The sequence below is a fragment of the Gracilinanus agilis genome, chromosome 2 (genome assembly GCF_016433145.1).
Source record: "Gracilinanus agilis isolate LMUSP501 chromosome 2, AgileGrace, whole genome shotgun sequence".
Lineage (NCBI taxonomy): Eukaryota > Metazoa > Chordata > Mammalia > Didelphimorphia > Didelphidae > Gracilinanus > Gracilinanus agilis.
In genome coordinates this window covers 282,038,280-282,058,176 of record NC_058131.1, presented here as the reverse complement: position 1 = coordinate 282,058,176, position 19,897 = coordinate 282,038,280, and the positions used below count along the sequence as shown (strand labels likewise).

The 19,897-nt window shown below is 43.4% G+C and overlaps 1 protein-coding gene across 1 annotated transcript in view; it reads left to right on the top strand.

Annotated features, from left to right (window-relative positions):
- Positions 1–443: 443 nt before the first annotated feature.
- NCS1 (neuronal calcium sensor 1) overlaps positions 444–19,897 on the top strand; it is a 103,515-nt gene continuing 84,061 nt past the window's right edge. The window contains exon 1 of the mRNA XM_044663981.1: positions 444–507. Coding sequence (XP_044519916.1) covers positions 444–507 — 64 coding nt within the window. The remainder of the gene's footprint in view (positions 508–19,897) is intronic.

Genomic DNA, 19,897 nt, shown 5'->3' with positions numbered 1-19,897 from the left:
CCTCCGGGCCTCTAGGAGCCAGCGCACACAGCAGAGGCCCGCGGGCGGGCGGCAGAATTTGGGAGCTGTAGGAGGAGAGGGACTGAGGCTACCGCCCCCGGGCCTGCAGAGCCAGCTCCCCGCGGGCTGGGGATGTAAAAGCCTTTCCGGATCGCTGTCCCCGGCCTCACTCGGAGTCCCTCCCGCAGCTCAGGGCGCGCAGTGCTCAGCTAGCTAGGACCTTGGTCCAGGACGGAGAGAGAATTAGAGACAAAGACACCGTAGCGCCCCCCCGCCCCTGCCCGGTCCCTGCCACCGCCTGCCGGCCCCCTGCTCCAAGCCGGTGCAGGGCCGCCTAGGACGAGCCCCCGCGGCGGGACTGGGGAGAGCCGGCTGGGCCCGGAGCCGCTCCGGGGTTTATGCCCTAGTCGGTTCGGGCCCGGCGGGGGACGTGGCCACAGAGAATGGGGAAATCCAACAGCAAGTTAAAGCCTGAAGTAGTAGAAGAACTGACCAGGAAGACCTACTGTGAGTATGGAGGGTCTTCCCTCCTCTCTCCCTACTCCTCCCCCGCTCCCGCATCTCCATCCTTTCCCCTCCCCTTCTCCCTCCCCCTATCTTTTCTTCTCGCTTCTCTTCCCTTCCCCCATCTCCTCCCTTCTCTTACCTCTCCTCTTCTTCTTCCTTCTTCCCCATTTCCCCCCTCCCCCATCTCGTCCTCCACTCTCTTCCTCATCTCCTCCCATTCTTATCTATTCCTCTCCCCACGCAGCTCCTTCCCTTCCTTCTTTCCCTTTTCCCTCCGCCGTCCTTCCTCAGTTTCTTACCTGGTCTCCTTCTCCTCGCTTTAATTCCCTTTTAACACCTATGCTTTTCTAGCTGCTGTGGTTTAGAAAGCAGGCTGCAGGGGAATCTTTTTCTCTTTGCTTCCAGCTTTCACACCTGGCCCTATTGTTCGGAAGTCCGACCCTGCCCCGCAGTTCAGACCAGGGTTGGGCCATGTGCTGTTGCTGTCAGATGTGGATTTCTGTGCTTCTTTCTAGATGTCTCAGTTTTCCCCATCCCGCTTTCCCCCAATACTCCCCTCACCTCAGGCCTGGGCATAATGTGTCCCAGAAGGCCCTCTTTGCTGTTATAAAGTAGCTTCCTAATACCAAAATTATTAGTGCTGCTGTGATAGCATGGATTGCAGAGAGGGATGGGTTGGGTTGGGTTGGGTTGGGTGGGGTGGGGTGAACTTTCTTCTGGAGAGGGGATCCTGGCAGCACCAAACTGGTGACCCTGGCAAATAGGTATTTGATTTGGGAGTAGCTCCAGAGGGTGGGTGATTCATATATCACCGTGTACTGGCAAGGTGAGTTGATTTCCCCCCTCCTCCCGTGAGTGTGGAGGGGAGGGAGGGAGGGAGGAAGGAAGGAGAGGGAGTTCAGTCTGCTGAGTGGGAAGATTCCTTGTTGACTGGTGAATTTTCAGGGAGAATTCTTCTTTGGCTCGTCCTGTTCTTATCTCTTAGGATTAAACAATAAAAGTACCCAGCACTGGGAGAGGAGAGGAGAAGAAGTTGCCATTTCCAGCCTCCAGTTTCCAGGTTTAATCTGCTTGGATATCTCTTACCCTCTTCATCGCTAGACTGACTTTCAAACTTTCCAGCCTCCCCTCTTGAGTCTCTGAGAATCTCCATCTCCCAGATGATACCCCTTTCTCCCTTTCTCCATCTCCCTTGCTGCCTCTCACAGACAGGAACTGCCGGCTTTTGGGGGGTTAATGGCAACTTGGCTGTAACCGTCTCGGTCATTGCCTATTTCTAGCACTTTGAGCTCAGGGTTATCAATCTGCTTCTGAAAGCTATAGATTGCCTGTAGGTCTCTTGGGCTGTTTCTTTTACATGTGAAGGCAAGAGAGCTCCCCGGATGCCAGTCCTCAAGCCAGGCTCCAGGCTCCTCTGCAGAAATGGCATGAACGAAACACCTGGGTGTCATTCTCACTCACCACTGCAGTGCTGCCTCCATCCACTCCCCTCCCCCCTCCCAAACCCAGAAGGCAAGAGATTAACATCCTTCAGGTTCAGGGATGGAGGAGAGTCAGGCAGGCAGGCACCCGTGGTGCATTGCACAACCCCAACTCTTCACTGCTCAGTCAGACTGCTGGGCAGCATGGCACCCAGCCTCCATCCCCTTTTAGCCAAACCTAGGTGCTCAGGGAACAAAGGGGTCTGGTTCTAGCCTCAGATTGCCTGTTGAACAGAGTTTATTCTAGCCATTTCTAGAGTCCTTGAACCCTGGGGCTTGCTTGAAGTGAGATTATCCCAAAATTTAAATCCTAGAGTTTAGTTTGTGGTGGGAACTGAAGGAACAAAAGGCTAAGAAACCTGTTCTTGGTTTATGTGGTTCTAAGTGGGTGGGGGATTGAACTTCTCCAATTGACATCTCCAGCCTGCCCTTTTGGATAAGTGATGAATGGTATGGTTCACATGGGCCAAAGGCTTGTGGCTTATAGTAGTGTATGTACACTCATTTTATTTTTTCTTTTAAAAATCCTTAGAATCTATTTTAATATCAGTTCTAAGACAGAAGAGTGGCATGGACTTGGCAATTGTGGTTAAGGGATTTGCCCAGGGTAATATACCCAGGAATGTGTGACATCTGATTTGAATCCACGTCTTCCAGACTCTAGACCTGGCACTCAGTCCACTGTGCTACATAGCTGCCCCTTTACAGGAGTGTATGAAATAGCCTCTTTCAGCCAGTTTGCTCTCTTTCAACTTCTGTAGGTTCAATTGGAGAGCTTCAAACTGGTTAGATTCTGGATAGTGGTCCTCACTGGAGGAGAAGACAGTTCTGGGTGACTTCTAGATCTCTCCCCAACTAAGGGCAAATGGCTCCTATCAGCCTAAAACTTTTGGAATTCTGGTCATCCCTCTAGTAACCTGAGTACCTCTCCAAGTGCCTGGGGCAGAGAGCCCATTAATTAGGGAACTGTGGGGTGGTCCCCTTCACTGTGAAAAGCCCTTGGAAATAATGCCCAGGAGTCAGGAATTCTTTGGATTATATTTGTTGTAAGAGAATTCTGGGGTTATCTAATTCTTATTTTAACAACAATAGCCTGTGTTTACATAGTACTTTAAGGTTTACTGCACTTTTATTTACTTTTGTTATCTCATTTGATTCCCAGAACAAATAGTTTTATTGGTGTAGAGAGATGAAATCCCTAAGGAACTTATGACTTGTCTGTATGTGGTACAGTGGATAGAGTGATGGACCTAAAGTCTCTTCCTGAGTTCAAAAGTGACTTCAGACCCTTACTAGCTGTGAGACCCTGGGCAAATCACTTTACCCTGTTTGCCTCAGTTTCCTCATCTGTCAAATGTTCTGATGAAGGGAATGGGAAACCACTCTAGTATCTTTGCCATGAAAAAGCTAAAATAAGTCTTAGCTTTGTAAGAGATGGGCTCTGGCTTCCAACTCTAATTCAAATCAAGGTCTGTTTTTCCCACAGCACCACTCAGCTTTTCCCTTTCTTAATCTTTAGCTTAATTATTAGATAATAGCTATTAGATCAATTCATTGCCAATAACATGGAGTCGGGGTTGGCTGGAACTTGGATTGGGCTTCTTATCCACTTCCCTGCCTCTGAGGCAGAACCACCCATCAAAAATCAACTTGTTCCATGTGGTTAGGTGGCTCAGTGAATGGAGAGCCAGGCCTGGAGACAGGAGGTTCTCCCTTCAAATTTGGCCTCAGATACTTCCTAGCTATGTGACCCTGGGCAAATCACTTAACCCCAATTGCCTAGCCCTTATTGCTTGTCTGTCTTGGAACCAGTATCAATTCTAAGACAGAAGATAAGGGTTAAAAAAAATCTACTTGTAGAGAAGTCATTTTGTTGCTGAGTCATTTAAGTAGTGTCTGACTATTCATGACCTCATTTGAGGTTTTTGCTGATTTCTTCTGCTCATTTTACAGATGAGGAAACCAAGGTGAACAGAGTTAAGTGACTTGTCTAGGGTCATACAGATAATAAGTATCTGAGGTCTGATTTGAACTGGGCAAGATGAGTCTTCTTGACTCCCAAGCTTAGCACTCTTATCTACTGTACCACCCAGCTTTCTGAAGAAATCAAGTCAACAGGTATTTGGCAAGAATACACCACACATGCCCAGCTCTCTGCTGGAAGAGAGCCAATGCTATTTTTAAAGGCCCTCAGAAACATGGAACATTTTTGATCTGAGAGGAAGCAGGATCATAATGTTCAGAGTTTAGAGGAGACCTTAAAGACCATGTAGAACTATCCTCTCATTTTACAGATAGGGACACTGAGGCTCAGACCAATTAGATGATTTGCTCAAGGTCCCAGAGCTAATATATGGCAGAGCTGGGATTTAATTCTCAGTTCCTCTTTTCTCCTTGCTTTAATATACTCTCATTATCTATTTTCCTCCTTAAGCCAAAAAATAAGTTCTAACTTTTTACCCCATTAGGGAAGTTAGTTATATTTGATGTACTGTCTTGGCTGAGAGTTACCCTTCCGGTCTCAGGGATTCTGGGTCAGGGGTAAGAAATGGGGTCATTTTTGCTGCTTGTAGCTGGTCAGGGGGGTAATTATGGAGATGGCCATTACTGTATGTCTTACCATTTCATCCCCTAGTGTGTGATCCAGAAGGGAAAATCAAAGGTTTAAGCTGGGAATCCTTACATTAGCCTGGCAATATCTCCACACAGACCTTTCGTCTAATTTAATTTTAAATGATTTTTTGATGCTTTTTAAAAATGTATTTGCCTCTGTAATAGTCTATTGGAGTTGGGATCAGGAAGACCTGAGTTCCTCCCCTATGATCCTTAAGAGTTGTGTGACTGTAGATAAGTTTTTTTTTAAAACCTTTAACTTCTGTATATTGACTTATAGATAAGTTTTTGAGCCTCATTTTCTTCATCTGTAAAATGTGAATAAGAACTAACATGGCTCTCAGGGCCGTTATAATGTAAGAGATGTTTCAAAAGCCTTAAAGAAAAGTCAGTTAATAGTTTGGTTCTTATTAATAGCACCCCTATAGAATCTACCTTTGCAACAATAACAAGAAGAAATAACTAAGAAAAACAAAATGATACATCGGTAATGTTAGAAAGTATGTGTAGTCATATTTCACATCTCTCAAGAGGAAAGAAATATAGCTCATAACCTCAAAACTACCTAGACTCTTTGCCACCTTCCTTTTTAGAGACCCCTAACCTGGTGGACCTACTAGAACTTGGAGGATTATGGGGTGAGATCAGGGAATGAGCGGTCAAGATCTTAGGCCAGTGTTTCTTAACCTGCTTTTTTTTAAACCCTTACCTTCCATCTTGGAGTCAATACTGTGTATTGACTCCAAGACAGAAGAGTGGTAAGGGTAGGCAATGGAGGTTAAGTGACTTGCCCAGGGTCACACAGCTGGTAAGTGTCTGAAGGCAGATTTGAACCCAGGACCTCCTGTCTCTAGGTCTGGCTCTCAATCCACTGAGCCACCTAGTTTCTTAACAGACCCTGAAGGGACCTGTGGATAAATTTTAGGGGATCCATGAATATGGATAGGGGGCAGAATTACTTCTTGATTTCTACTAATCTCCAACTTAAGTTTCCAGCCTTCTCTTATAAATTATAGGCAAGAAACCATTTTTTCTGAGAAGGGATCTGTGGTCTTCATTAAACTTCCAAAGAGGTCCATGACACACACAAAAATCAAGAACCTGGTTTAGACAAAAGTTCAAGCTGTGTGGGTCTTTCCCTTACTTCCCACAACCAAAATCAACATAGTACCAAATTTGCTACATGAGGCCTACATGCCTTATGCTAGCTTTGCAGATACAGTTCTTTTGTTTTTAAATTAGCCCAGTGACAGCGTTTGGCCTCCGTGCTATAGCAAGTGTTTAGGGGAAGCAGGAAAGAAAAGAAAACCAGAACTGGTGATGGGACACAGGCATGTTTTCCACACCATGTAGGCTCCTCCCTTGCTTGAAGCCCAGTTTCTTTGAGGTTTGGCCTCATTTCTTGCTACTAATTGGCAAAACTGTTTGGCTGGGAAGGATTGTAATGCTATAGGAAAAAGAAGCACTGAATTTGGCATTAAGAAACCTGAGGTCAAGTCTCAGGTATGCCCGCCCCTTGATATCTGGGCTATAACTACTTGGGCTAACCTCTTTCTCCTTTCATGCTCAGTTTTCTCATCTGAATAGTCAGGGTTTGGACTAGGTTATGTTTAAACTTCCTTCAAGCTCAAAACCATATCCCTGTATTATAGAGAGACAGTCCCTTTTAATTTTAATTTTATTTTATTTTTAATTTTTTAATTTTTTAAAACCCTTACCTTCCATCTTGGAGTGGATACTGTGTATTGGCTCCAAGAAAGAAGAGTGGAAAGGGTTAGGCAATGAGGGTTAAGTGACTTGCCTAGGGTCACACAGCTGGGAAGTGTCTGAGGCCAGATTTGAACCTAGGACCTCCCATCTCTAGGCCTGGCTCTCAATCCACCGTGCTACCCAGCTACTCCCTAGTCTCTTTTTATAAAAAGGGTTCCTGATAGTGTCTAAACCCCCTTCCTTGAGATACTGGGAGGATGAGTGAGTTCTGGATGTGCACATTGTATAGGGTATTCTCTGCTAGCCGTGACAGACTAGCATTTTTAAAATTGCTGTTATGTGCTGTTGTGTTTCAAGTGATGGGGATACAAGGGTAAAAGGCAGCCCCTACTCTCAAGGAGCTCACATGTGGTCCATGCCTTGGATCCAATTGAAGGCTCCCTTTTGATAGGATAACCTTTCTTTATTCAGAGCCTGCTCCTTCTTAGTTCATGAAGCCCATCTGACCATTCCCCCTCCAAGAAGTTTTTTCTCTTCTCTGGGCTCCTAAAGCATCTACCATCTATGCCAGCCTCATGGTTTTAACTATTCATTCATAACTTCTGGTGGCTGGGAGGGAACTTCAAGATCATCTATTCTGATTTCATTTGTCATATGGGGAAACTGAGAACTAGAGATGATTTCTGTTGTATTCTGCCTTTGTATTTGGTGTTATTTTCTACTCTTTTGGCCCCTGAGCAAGTTGCCTGCTCCTTGTAGACACTGTGTGTCTTCTCTAGGGAAGGGCAGACAGTAGGTAGCCAATCCCTCCTACAGTGAAGGCCACACAGAGTAGGTTGTTCAACTGCTGTTTTATTGACTTCCTGAATATTAACATGGCCCAACTAGTGGCAGATGGAGAGTGAGATGTTCAGAGTGGGGCTGCTGGATCCCTTGAGGTGGGCATTGTGGCTTTCGGATCGGCCCCAGTGACCCAGAAGGTGAGAAGGTTTCTCCTCTGATCTCATCAGGCATGGGTGACAGTGTTCCCTCCCTCACTGCCCCTCCTCCTCGCTCCTGCCTATCTTTGTCCTACTTCGGAAGGTGCTACTTAACTACTGGGGCAATGCTCTGGTTGAAAAAGTGGAGGGGAGTGAGGTTGCTAATAGGGCTGAGCCAGCTCTCCGAGGAATGGATGACCTGCCTTGTCTATCCAGGACTTGTCTGCAAGATCCTGCCCTTCTGAATGGCTTTCCTACGTGGTACCTGGCTAGTTCCCTGGTGCTGTAGGCAAGAAGAGAATGGATAGAGACAGGTTTTCATTTCTGAACACATAATTTAGGTCTTAGGGGAATTAAAGTGGCAGTGGTGAGAGTGCTGAGATCAATCTGAAGGAGAGATGGCTAAAGGGAAAGGGGATATAGTGCAAGGCTGAGGGAAATAACTTCAACTTATAAGTACTATAGATAGGCTTTTTAAAAAATAGCCTTACCTTCTGTCTTACAGTCCTGTATTGCCTCCAAGGAAGAAGAGTGGTAAGGGCTAGGCAATTAGGGTTAAGTGACTTGCCCAGGGAGCTAGGAAGTGTCTGAGGGAAAAAAAAAAAAAAAAAAAAAGGAAGTGTCTGAGGCTAGATTTGAACCCAGAATCTCCCCTGTCTCCAAGCCTGCCTTTCTATCCACTGAGTCCTGTAGCTCTCCTTATGTAGAGGGTTTTTTCAGAGAAGATAGCTCTTTGTTTTTATTAACTGCTGTAAGAAAAAAAAAAAGACTGTAGGAGCATAAATGTACAACTGAAAGGAACCTTAGAGGCCTTCTAGTTCAACTCCCTAGTTTTACATAGGAAAAAATGAAGTCTAGGGGAGATTAAGGGATAGTCAGACAGATAAGATGTGTCTGTGGCAGAATTCAAACTCAGGCCTTTCTGACTCCAGTTCCAGCACTTTGTCTATCATACCATGCCACTTCTGAATCCAGATTCAACCACTCTTTCTACTATACCAAGCTGCCTTAGCAGGGGATAGTGAGTTGGCAAGATGATCGGTAGTCAAATAAACATTTGTTAAGGACCTGTTATGTGCCAAGAGGTTAAACAAAGTCAGTTCAACTCTGAGGAGAGTCTCCTCAAGAAAATGTGTAGGTTCTGTTTCTGTGAGGTGGCATGCAATGGCAGAAAGAATACTGGACTAGAAAAGAGGTCAGAGCCCTGAGTTCTAATGTTAGCTCTGCCAATAAATGATTGGGTGATGGGGAAAATCGCTTTGGTTCTTGGAGTCTCTCATCTCTAAAATGGGAAGAAATTTCTTAATTGCAGGGCTGTTTTGCAGGTTGAAAAAGACAGTGTAAGTGAAAATGCTTTGAAACAAAAAAGATAATCTTCAAATTTAAGGGACTGTTATTTAAGCCATGGATTCTCCTTCATCTGTATTGGTTTAAGTGAAAGCCTGATAGATGGGAAGAATAAATGAATGACTTGTCCAGTTTCCCTTCACTATGAAGAGCTTATGATTTCAAGTTCTATGAAGGGAGCCTAATATAACTTTATGTTGCAGTAATTGGAGAATTTAACTCAAATTTATATGAAGGACATAGGCTCATTTGATACTGACAGAATGTCACATTGGCTTTGGGAGATCCCCAGAATGGACCAAATTTGGAAGATGTGGCAATTAGAGCCATGTCTCTCCCTCAAATGCTTTGGGTTAGATAGAGTTCTCTAGTTTTTGTTGCTTGAGGTCTGACTGTGAATTATCCAGTTGTGTTGTTGAAACACTCTGCTTTTAAGCTGGGTAGACAGGGAATATAGAAGCTGCTGGGTGGGAACTGGAAATCTAGGAGCCCCATTATCTGAGTCTTGCCCCTTTTCTCCCAGGTTCCAGCTTGGAATTCTCCAATGAGAAACTCATTGAGGGCATGGTAGTATGTGCGGTTCATTCCAGAGATAGCATTTCCTAGATTTGCCGGGAGTATCACTTGGGCTATGAGTAGATCTGGCACTTGTCATGAGTCTAGTTGTTCATCTACTTCAGTGGTTCCCAAACTTTTTTGGCCTACCGCCCCCTTTCCAGAAAAAACTATTACTTAGCACCCCCTGTCACATACTATCACCACCCCCTTACAGTTATTCACCTCCCGCAAATGCACCTGTGGCCATCACTGCCCCCCTGGATCACTGTAGCACCCACCAGGGGTTGGTGGTGCCCACTTTGGGAATCACTGATCTACTTCTACAGTAGCTAGGCCATCTAAATAGAGCGACCAAGGGATGATGACTATTGTATTTGGGGAACTGGACTTTTTAGCCAGGGTAGCAAGTACATTGACTGGCTCAGGGACCAAACACCCATGTTGCTCCTAGGGAGGAGACTCTTAAAATTTTTGATGATTTATATGAATAAAATAGTGTCATCATCATCAAGTAAATGTCAGAGGTAGAAGGGACCTCAGGTGATAGAATAGCAGAATGAGAAGTGACTTAGGATGTAGAACATCAAGGCAGATGAGACTAGACCTGAGCTCAGAGAATTTGAGTTAGAAAGGACATAGGATGTTAGAACATATTACTATTAATTACCAAAATGCTTTGTGTTCACGTCATTAGATCTTGACATTAACCCAGTGTGGCCTGGAGTATATTTATTATTCCTCACTTTACAGAGGAGGAAACTGAAATTCTGTGTGTTTGCTTTGCCCCATGCCACATTTATTGGAGCCATCATTCATACCAATGTCTTTGAGCCTGGAAGTTCAATGCTCTTTCTAGTCATTGCCTCTGAACATAGAATGATACAATGGATAATTGATTATTGCTTGTTGACTGACTGACAAAGGGCAGAGTTAGAAGGCTATCTGGTGAATCTGGACATTTTGCAGATGAGAAAACTAAGGCTCACTGAGTACAAGGGGACTTGGCCAATGATGACCTGTCATAATAGAACCCACCTCCCCTGAGGTCATGCTATCCAGCTCTTTTGTCCTTGCTACCTTCTAGTATAGTAAAAGCTAGTTAATCCAATGTAAACTCATGCCTGTTGAAGGACACTGGCTTCCTCATTAAATAAGACCCAGCTTCTCCTCCTGAGGACCTTCAAACATTTCTGTACCTGGTGGAAAGGCAAATTCTTTTCCAAATTCTCCCACCTTTTGATTAGAATGCACCTCTCATCTTCCTTCCTCCTCTAGGGCCCAAAGAACAGGGGAGCCAGATCCTGTAGCCCCTTCAGGAAGGGGCCGGGGAAGGGACAGAGGATGAAGAAGGAAATCAAGAGGTATTTATATCAGAATGTGGGACATGATAAAAGCCAGAAGGGAAAAGGGAGAACAGAACCTTCATTTTACCACTTGGCATCCGGTTCCTCTGCAGCAAAAAGCACAGGGAAAGAAAAATCATAGAAAATCCTCTTGAAGTCCACAGAGGGAGCTGAGCTAATGCCGTGGACCCATCAAAGATATCCTGTTTAATTTCTCCATTGCCACATTCACTTATCTGTTAAGGGGCTTTTTTGGGGCCAGGCAGGCTAATGGGACAATTAAAGTTGGCGAATGAGAAATTTTTCCTCTTGGAAGCAGTCTGTGGGTGGAAGGCAATCCGCAGTGCAGGGGCTTGGGGAGCTGGTTGTTGCTGGACTCTTCCTGTCATCTCTACCTTCTTCAGATTTGCCTTATCTCCCAGCTCCAGGCTGCTCCTGAAGTTGTGATAAAAGGGAGAGCACCTAGAAGCTGTAGCCGTACTTTCATTGAAGTGTATGTGCTGAGGAGCTGGTGTGGGGAGGGCCTAAAGCTGCCCCTGCTGTAGGAGGTCATGACATCAAATTCTGAACATTCCTGTATTGAGCTCTTGAGGGCAGGGATGATGGGGATACAGAAACGAGGCACAGAATCCTAGAATATTAGATGTAGCCTCACTCTACCCTGAACTGGAAGAAATAGAGGCCATCTAAAACAATTCCCTCATTAAAAAAAAATAACCTTTACCCTCCATCTTAGAATCAGTACTGTGTATTGGTTCCGGGGTAGACGTTCGATAAGAATTAAATGATTTGCCCAGGATCACATAGCTAGTAAGTATCTGAGGGCAGATTTGAACCCAGGACCGCCTGAATCTCAGCTTGGCTCCCATTTCCCTGAGCCACCTTGCTGATTCCTCCCCTCATTTATAAGATGAGGAAACTGAGGCCCCAAAGTTCTATGCTAGAGGAGATAGAACCAAGGTCTACTGATTTCATTTCCAGTGCAATGATCAGGGTTTGAGGTTAGTAGGAGGATTGGGGCAGTCGGAGTGAGAACTCTTTGGCTCTGACCACACTCCCCTATATGTACATACGTTCATTGCTTTGGGAAAAGGAAGAAGGGAAGATATGAAGAGACATCAAAGTGGGGGCTGCAGAATTCGTAACCCCCACAAAGAAGACCAACTCACCAGGATATGTTTATGTATCAAACTATGTCTGGAACTTTTGGGAGTGAGGGGTGGTCAGATTTTATTGAAGTGGCAAGGATCTATTCCTTATCAACTTGGGAAGATTTCCTGGATGAGATAAAGTTGGAAGACTTAGGGATTATCTAGTTTATCCCATACCTCAATGGGAATGCCTTTTATAATATCCTGACAAGCAGTCCTCCAGCTTCTGATGAAAGATCTTCGGTGATGGAGAACTCACTACCTTTTGAAGCAGCCCATCTACTTGTGGACAGCCCTAATTAATGAGAAGGTTTCCTTTTCTGTCTTTCTTTAACTTGTAGCCACAAAGAGCAAGAGTTGCATGTAAAATTTGCTTAGGTGTTCAAGGGCAGTAATTGTATATCTCCAGCTACTGTCTTCTTTTCCTTAACAGTGGAAGGAAGATTGAGGTCCAGGAAATCACCTCATCTGGGGTTATGTAGTCATGATGGCAGAGTTGGATGTGTCTGTCAGTGCATCCTTTCTCTGAAGCAACTATTGGCTTTACATCAAATACTTCCCATTCTCTGGTTAGAGCAAAAGAAAACAAATAAAAAAGATCATCTTTCTAAACAACTTTCAAAATCACGTACAAAATCACGTACCAAGGCAGAGAATAACATAAATGAGAGAACATTGAAAAGCAAGACCATGGTAGTGTGTAGGAGACCAGCTCATTACCAGAGGAATTCTGGGCTTTGGTTTCCTCATTAAATTCTCCAGAGCCCTCATTCTATAGCTACTTACAATCAAATTCAGTTTAATGTATTTATAAAATACCCATTATGGACCAAAGGCTACCCTTAGGTGCCAGACACACAAAGGCAAACCGAAACTGATGTTCTACTGGTGCTTGGACCAAACATGCCCAGATCGTGTGGGTACCTCCCTCACAGGAAGTTGTCAGGATCAAATGGATTAACTTGTGTAAACCATAGAGGCCTATATAAATGTTAATAGTTATTGTTGTTGTTATTGTTACTTCAATTAAACTAAGTAAATTAATTATAGAATATTGGGGGAAGAGAGCCTAAACAACCTTTAGAGGATATCCAGACAATCCTTGTAGAGAAGATTGGATTTGAACTGAGCCCTGAAGAGAGCTAGGAATTGTTACTCTTATTATTTGAAAAAAAATTAATAATATTTTATTTTTTTCCCCAATTACATGTAGAACATTTTTTTAACATACAAAAAAATGTCTTTCTGTTTCTCCTCTTCCTCTTCTTTGAGACAGTGAGCAATCTGATAGAGATTTTACATGTAATAGCTGGGGGTTGTGAGAGGTGAAGGTAAAGACAGGGAGAGCATTCCAGGCATGAATGGACTCAACCACTTCCAGAGCGCAGAGGTAGAAGAAGGAATGTTATATATGGAGAATGGGAAGATCAATCTGTTTGGATTTGAGTGATTTTTTTTTCCATCTAAAGAATCCTAGGCAAAGTGACTTCTAGGTTCTTGAGCAGACCTGGATCTTAGTTTACTATGGGTAGAAATTCATTCATTCAGAAATATTCATTAAGTTCCTCTGTGTATAGAGTACTATGCTAGATACCTGGGATTCTAGGATTACAAAATCTAAGTTTTAGAGCTGAATGGGACTTTAAGAGATATTCTAGAAATTATCCTTTCATTTTTAAAGATTAGGAAACAGAGGCCTGGAGGAATAAAGTTGAGCACCAAGCATTGAGTAGGTAGTAAGGAGAAGAGCCAGAAATCAAAGCCCAGCAGGGAATCCCTTACAGGGGTTGTGTCTCTGTCCTTGGGACAAATGGATGAAGCTGTTCTTCATCATTTAGAGAACACATGAAGAAGCTCATCGAGTTCACACTCCAGTTCTTAGCATTTAATTTTGAAGAAACAAGATGGGGCTATGAAAATAGCCCTGGACTGGGCAGCAGAACATATGGATTCCCATTCCAGTTCTACCACCTTCTAGTTGGGGGTGCTTCATCTGTCCTTACTCAGTTTCTTCATCTGTAAAATGGAGTCAGTGATGTTTATTTATTGCCAATTTTGCAGAGTGGTTATGAGGAAAGCATTTTATAAATTTCCAAGTTTTATAAAAGGTGAGCTTTGCTATCTCTTTTAAATATAACTATATAGGTACATATTATCTCTCCCAATAGATGTATGTTCATTGAGGGCAAGGACTGTTGAACTTTTTGCTTTTGGTTCCCGGTGCCTTCTCTTTGGCAGTCTCAGGGAGATGATAGACCCCTTTTCAGAACAACATTTTTAAATGCATAAAAGAATATACATAGGATTGTAAAGGAAACCAACTATGTTGAAATATTTCTAAAACTTTTTGTTAAAACCCATTAAGAACCCCTGACAGTACACTAAGGTCCATTGGGATAAGAACAAACATCAGGGCTGGCTAGCAGGATGGCCTGGATTCAGACCCTTGAGTCACCACTGACTCACAGTGTGACTTCATGGACGTCATTAGTCCTCTCTGTCGGTCGGCTAATAAATATTGAGTTCTTACTATGACCAGGCACTATGCCGAGCACTGGGGATACAAAGAGGTGAGTGATAGTTCTTGCCTTCCAGGAGCTTAGAGTCTAAGAGAGGAACATACCTCACATAAAGGGTACCCAGAATGAGCATGACAAAGAAGTCAGAGGTCTGCAGCCAGGCAGGAAGTCTCTTAAGTCAGAAGAATCCAGCCAGGTGGGAAATAATAAAGTGACTGCCCTGGGATCCTCCTTAAATGGAGGATCTGGGAGGAGCGTCTACCCTCTCCCATCAGGGAAGGAGCTGTTCTGGGGAAAAGGGAACAGAATTTTTGTAATTTTGCCAGAAGATGAGGTTCCTGAAGGCACGATGAAAGTCTAGAAGAGTAGTATAGCAGACAAGAAATGATCTTTGGACCCCAGTTTCCTAATCTCTACCATAGGGAGAAAGGAAGAAATGCCATATAGTGAGGATCCAGGAAGAAAACCAAGCTCTTTGGAAGGCAAGACCATATTTTCCTTAATAGGGGTCAGGAGTAAATAATTATTGAAAATGAAGGTTTTGAGGGCACCTATGTGACCCTAAGAGACAGCAGGAGGTCCTGGGTTCAAATATGACCTCAGATACTTTCTCCACTTAACTCCAATTGCCCAGTTCTTATGGCTCTTCTGCCTTGGAACCAATACACTCTATTGATTCTAAGATGGAAGGTGAGGATTAAAAAAAAAAAAAGGGGAAAAAAGCAAATGAAAGTCTTCTAGAGAGTTCAAACAGCCAATGGTTAGGGATAACCTTCCTCAGGACTCCGCCCAACCTATATACCTCCCTATCTCCACTCCGGGGCACCTAGAGCCAGCTGGAGAAGAATTCGGGCTTCCAAGAGCATTAGCTTGTAGAAACAAGGGAGATGAAGTTTGAAGGAATTAGAGAGGGGAGGGTTTGCAAAGCAGGGATTGTGGGTGGAGCATGTGTCAGCCTGGAAGAGGGAGAAATACTAAAGGGTTTGTCTCTTTGCCTATCTTCTAAGGATCCTCCTGAACTCAGACCAGCAAGCAGCATGAGGCTATGTTTCAGGGTATTTCCTTAGCTTGCAGCTTAGCTTGCAGAGCGATGCACGTTAGGGGAAGGGGTAGGGCTGGCTGTATAGATAATGGAGGCTTTCTCCTGAGCTCTGATGCTGGTTCATCCGAGGCTCCTTCTTGCCCAGGCTTGCTTGGGGCTCTGGGATGGAAACTAGTCCTGGGATCTGGGTCTGCAAGACTGGGCCTGATCTGTTTCCAGAGGGAGCAAGTGCGTGGGTGAGTGAGTGTGTGTGTGTGTGTGTGTGTGTGTGTGTGTGTGTGTGTGCGCGCGCGCGCGCGCGCATAAATGTGGGGGTACAGATGGGTAGGTGGCCAAGTGTATGTGTGAGGACATGGGTACAAGTAAGCAAGTGTTCCCAGGTGGGTGACTGTGATTCATGGGTACATGTTCCTTGTGTTGGTGTGAGTGTGAACACGTGGATTTTGGAATGATCATACCTGAATGGTTGGGAGCATGTGTTTGATTATTGGGGAGGTATGAATGTACTTTGGCACATAAATATATACAGGCATGACACTGCTAAGAGTCCGTAAGGTTCTTATCCAAAGAATCCAAATCTTATAAAACCATAAGAATGGTTTTGAGCCAGGGTAGGAACTAAGGGAATGAACCACTGAAGATCCTCATGCCTGTGCTCATATACCAAAACCCATTTACCTTGTAACATATTTGTTTTACATCTGAAGAAACTGAGGCCCAGAGAAAGAAAGCGGAGGTCTGCTTGAGGTTCTAAAGGTAGTGAGTGTCATCATCCTGCTGTAGTGGCCAAAGTGCCAGATTAAGAGTCAGGAAGACCTGGTTGGGTTTAAGTCTTGCCTCCAAACTGTGAATCTAGGCAAGTTACTTAGCTTTTGCCTGCCTCAATTTCCTCATCTGTAAAATGGGCACAATAATAGCAATGTTGTTTGTAAGGATCAAAGAGAACAAATGCAAAATACTCTGGATACCTTAAAGTGTTATATAAATCCGAGCTGCTATTCTTATTGTTACCTTGTTCTTATTTCTCTCCATTGGTTCCTATAAATGGTGTAAGGACAAGTCACCTATTATCCTCTTATATTTAATGTTCTGCAGACTTTCTCTGATGGATGGATAAAATGGCTTTTTGGACATAGATTTTGGCAATTTAAAAAAAGAATAAATAAAGCATTTAATAAGTACTGACAAAGCACTGTGTCAAGGAAAAGGAAAATGAAAGTTAGGCAGATCCTGCTCTCAAGGGGCTCCCATTCTGATGGGGGAGACAGCATATGGAAAAGCTTCACCTACAATTCACATAGAATGGTCCCCTAGTACTTAGGGAGCAACAGCAAACCAGGGAACAATGTCTCTTCTTGAATGTCATTAAAAAACAACATTGTGGGGTGTATACTCATCTGGAGACTCAGCATAATCATTTTTGAGACAGCCGGGTTAGCAGGTAGGATATGGGGGTGACATGCCTCTCTTTCTATTTTTCAAATGGTTTTAATTTCTTCGCCTAGGTCTCTGTTCTGAAAGCTGTTCATTCTCGGTAGTTTGATGATGGCTATTCAGTAGGGTGACAGCTATTAAAGATATTGTTATCAAAAATTTTGTGGTTTGGTGTTAATACCTGGTTGGTTGTGAGCTGCAGTTCTGTGTGAAAATGCACCTGTTTAATATAGTTTGTTGATTTGTCAAGGATAGTTTGGGTGTTGCTTTTGCTCTCTGGATTTGTTGCCTGTTAGCCTACAGGCTGAATGTATAAAGATGGATCATTCTATGTGGTAAGTGATGAGTTTTTGTAGCCAGTTTCTACCTCTGTGTCCCATGGTCTACACTGATCAATAAGTCTGGTCTTCTTGACAATTCTTTTTTTTTAAACCCTTACTTTCCATCTTAGAATCAATATTGTTTATTGGTTCTAAAGCAGAAGAGCAGTAAGGGCTAGACGATGGGGTCTTGCCCAGGGTCACCCAGCTAGGAAGTATCTGAGGCCACATTTGAACCCAGGATCTCCCCTCTCTGGGCCTGACTTTCTATCCACTGAGCCACCCAGCTAATTCTAAACTTTCTGTAATCTCTGGTGGAAGGATCATCCACTCCTTAGTTTCTATAGACAGATCTACATGACAAATCCATTTCTTATGCAAGGTTTCTTGGTCTGCATGTTGCTGACAAAATTCATGGGGATGTTGTCCATGGAAGGGATTCTGTGCTTATATTTTAGCCATTTAAAAGGTTCTCTCTGGAGATAAACCACTTTCAGTTACATTTATTAAATCCAGTGGCATATACCTGTTGTCAGCCTTTACACATAGTCGATTTGTTCCAAAAAGTGTATTGCATGTTTTTTTTTTTTTAGCCCTCACCTTCCATCTTGGAATCAATATTGTGTATTGGTTTCAAGGCAGAAGAGCTGTAAGGGATAGGCAGTGGAGGTTAAGTGATTTGCCCAGGGTCACACAGCTGGGAAATGGCTGAGGCTAGATTTGAACCCAGGACCTCCCATCTCCCAATCCACTGAGCCACCCAGCTGCCCTTATGTTTTACATGTTTTTAACCTGTTTATAATATGTGTGTGTGTGTGTGTGTGTGTGTGTGTTTTTAAACGGACCTTCTGTCTTGGGACCAATACACAGTAGAGTGGTAAGGGGTAGGGAACAAGGGTTAAATGACTTGTCCAGGGTCACACAGTGTGGGATCCATATTGCGCTTGATTCCCCTCTCTTAGAGTTCTGGGGCACTATGGAATTCTGTGGTGCAGCTTGCACCCTTCTCTGCAGCTTGAACCACCCTCAGCATTATGGGTCCCACAACAGCTAGGAAGTATCTTAGGTCAGATTTGAACCCAGGGCCTCTTGTCTTTGGGCCTGGCTCTCAATTCACTGAGCCACCCAGCTGCCCCCTTTAATATATTTTTCATGGAATATCTACAGTATCAATCTTCTTCCTTTTGGACAAGTACATGTGAATCTTTAAATAGCTACCTTGGGAGGATGAGATCTGTTTTTAGTTATTGTGGTTTTGTATACTTTCTAGAGCCATTGCTATCCATTTTATCCTACTTAATATAGGTTAAGACCAGCCAATTTTTGTTGCTTTATATGTGTTCTTCCCAAAAAGTTTTGATTTTGGAGACAGATCAGTCCCATAATACAGACCCAGCCTCACCTTTCTTCTTCATAACCTTAAGCTTGATGTGTCTTGCCTGGAGAATGTCATATGCATTCATTGGTTCAGTCTGACTTCTGGATTCAAGCTTAAGGTCTTTCTTGGCACACAGGCATTTTATACTTATAAAGTACAAATTATATTTCGATATCATGGAAAACCCATGAGATGAAGTAGCTATATTAATGTCAATCCTAATTTATTGAGCGCCTATTATGTTCTAGGTATGGTGCTAATAATAAGCATTGAAGATAGAAAAGCAAAAGACAATCCTTGCTTCCAAGGATCTTATAGTCTAATTGGGAAGGCAACATGTAAACAATATCTATATGAACAAACTATGCAAGAGATAAATTGGAAATAATCATTGGAAGGAAAGCAGAAGAATTAAGAGGGATTGTGGGTGGGGGCAGCTAGTTAGCACAGTGGATAGATGCTAGGCATGGAGTTAGGAGGTCCTGGGTTCAAATCTGGCCTCAGACACTTCCTAGCTGTGTGACCCTGGGCAAGTCACTTAACACCAATTGTCTAGCCCTCACTACTCTTCTGCCTTGGAAAGGATACTTAGTATCCATTCTAGAGTAATGAAGATAAGGAGTTTTTAATAAAAAGAAAAAAGAGGGATTGGGAAAGGCTTCCTGTAGAAGATGGGATTTTAGCTGGGGCTGAAGGAAACCAGGAAAGTGAGGAGATGGAGGTGAAAAGGTAGAACATTGCAGATATGGGGGTAGTCAGAGAAAATGTTTGCTGATGACAGTTCAAAGTCTTATTCTAGGAATTGCAAAAAAGGCAGTGTCACTGGATCACAGATTTTATGTTTTATGGGTGGATGGGGAAGAAGTAGAAAACTTAGGGAGACTGGAAAGTTATAATTTTTATTGGGGCCAGAGAACCTGATGTTATTCATAGATAGCTTGTGATTAATACGACGTTTTGGGTTGACCTCTTTGATTTGAAATCCATACCCAATAAATGTATTCAGAAGTGATTATAATGGATTTCAGTCTAGGGAAAACCATGGCTGACTTAATTGTCTCTCTGGAAGATCACATGTTTTATATCAATTGTTCTTGACATTGTTGTGTTGGTGGCAGGTTTTAAATAGAAAACAGTTTTCCATATGGACTTCAAATATTCTAGGGTTCTCACTGTGCATGGCTCTATTTTATCTGTTTGCAGTCCTTGACTAATCCATGAGGGTGGAACTGAGTCAAAGGCTTTGCAATAATAATAAATTGGCATCAATGTTATGCCACTTTCAGGAGGCTTATTCAATAATCACCATATGATAATAAGATGCACTTTACACCCCTGGGACTTTCTGGCATGCTCTTTTTGCTACTTGGCCAATCTATTCTTTTATTATAAGTGCTTATAGATTTTTTTTTTAGCAACACAAGCTGTGAATGTTTTCTTTCAAGTACATTAAGACATAATTGGCTTGTATTTGGAGGGGTTACTGGTTGCTCTCATCTTTAAATATGTGATGT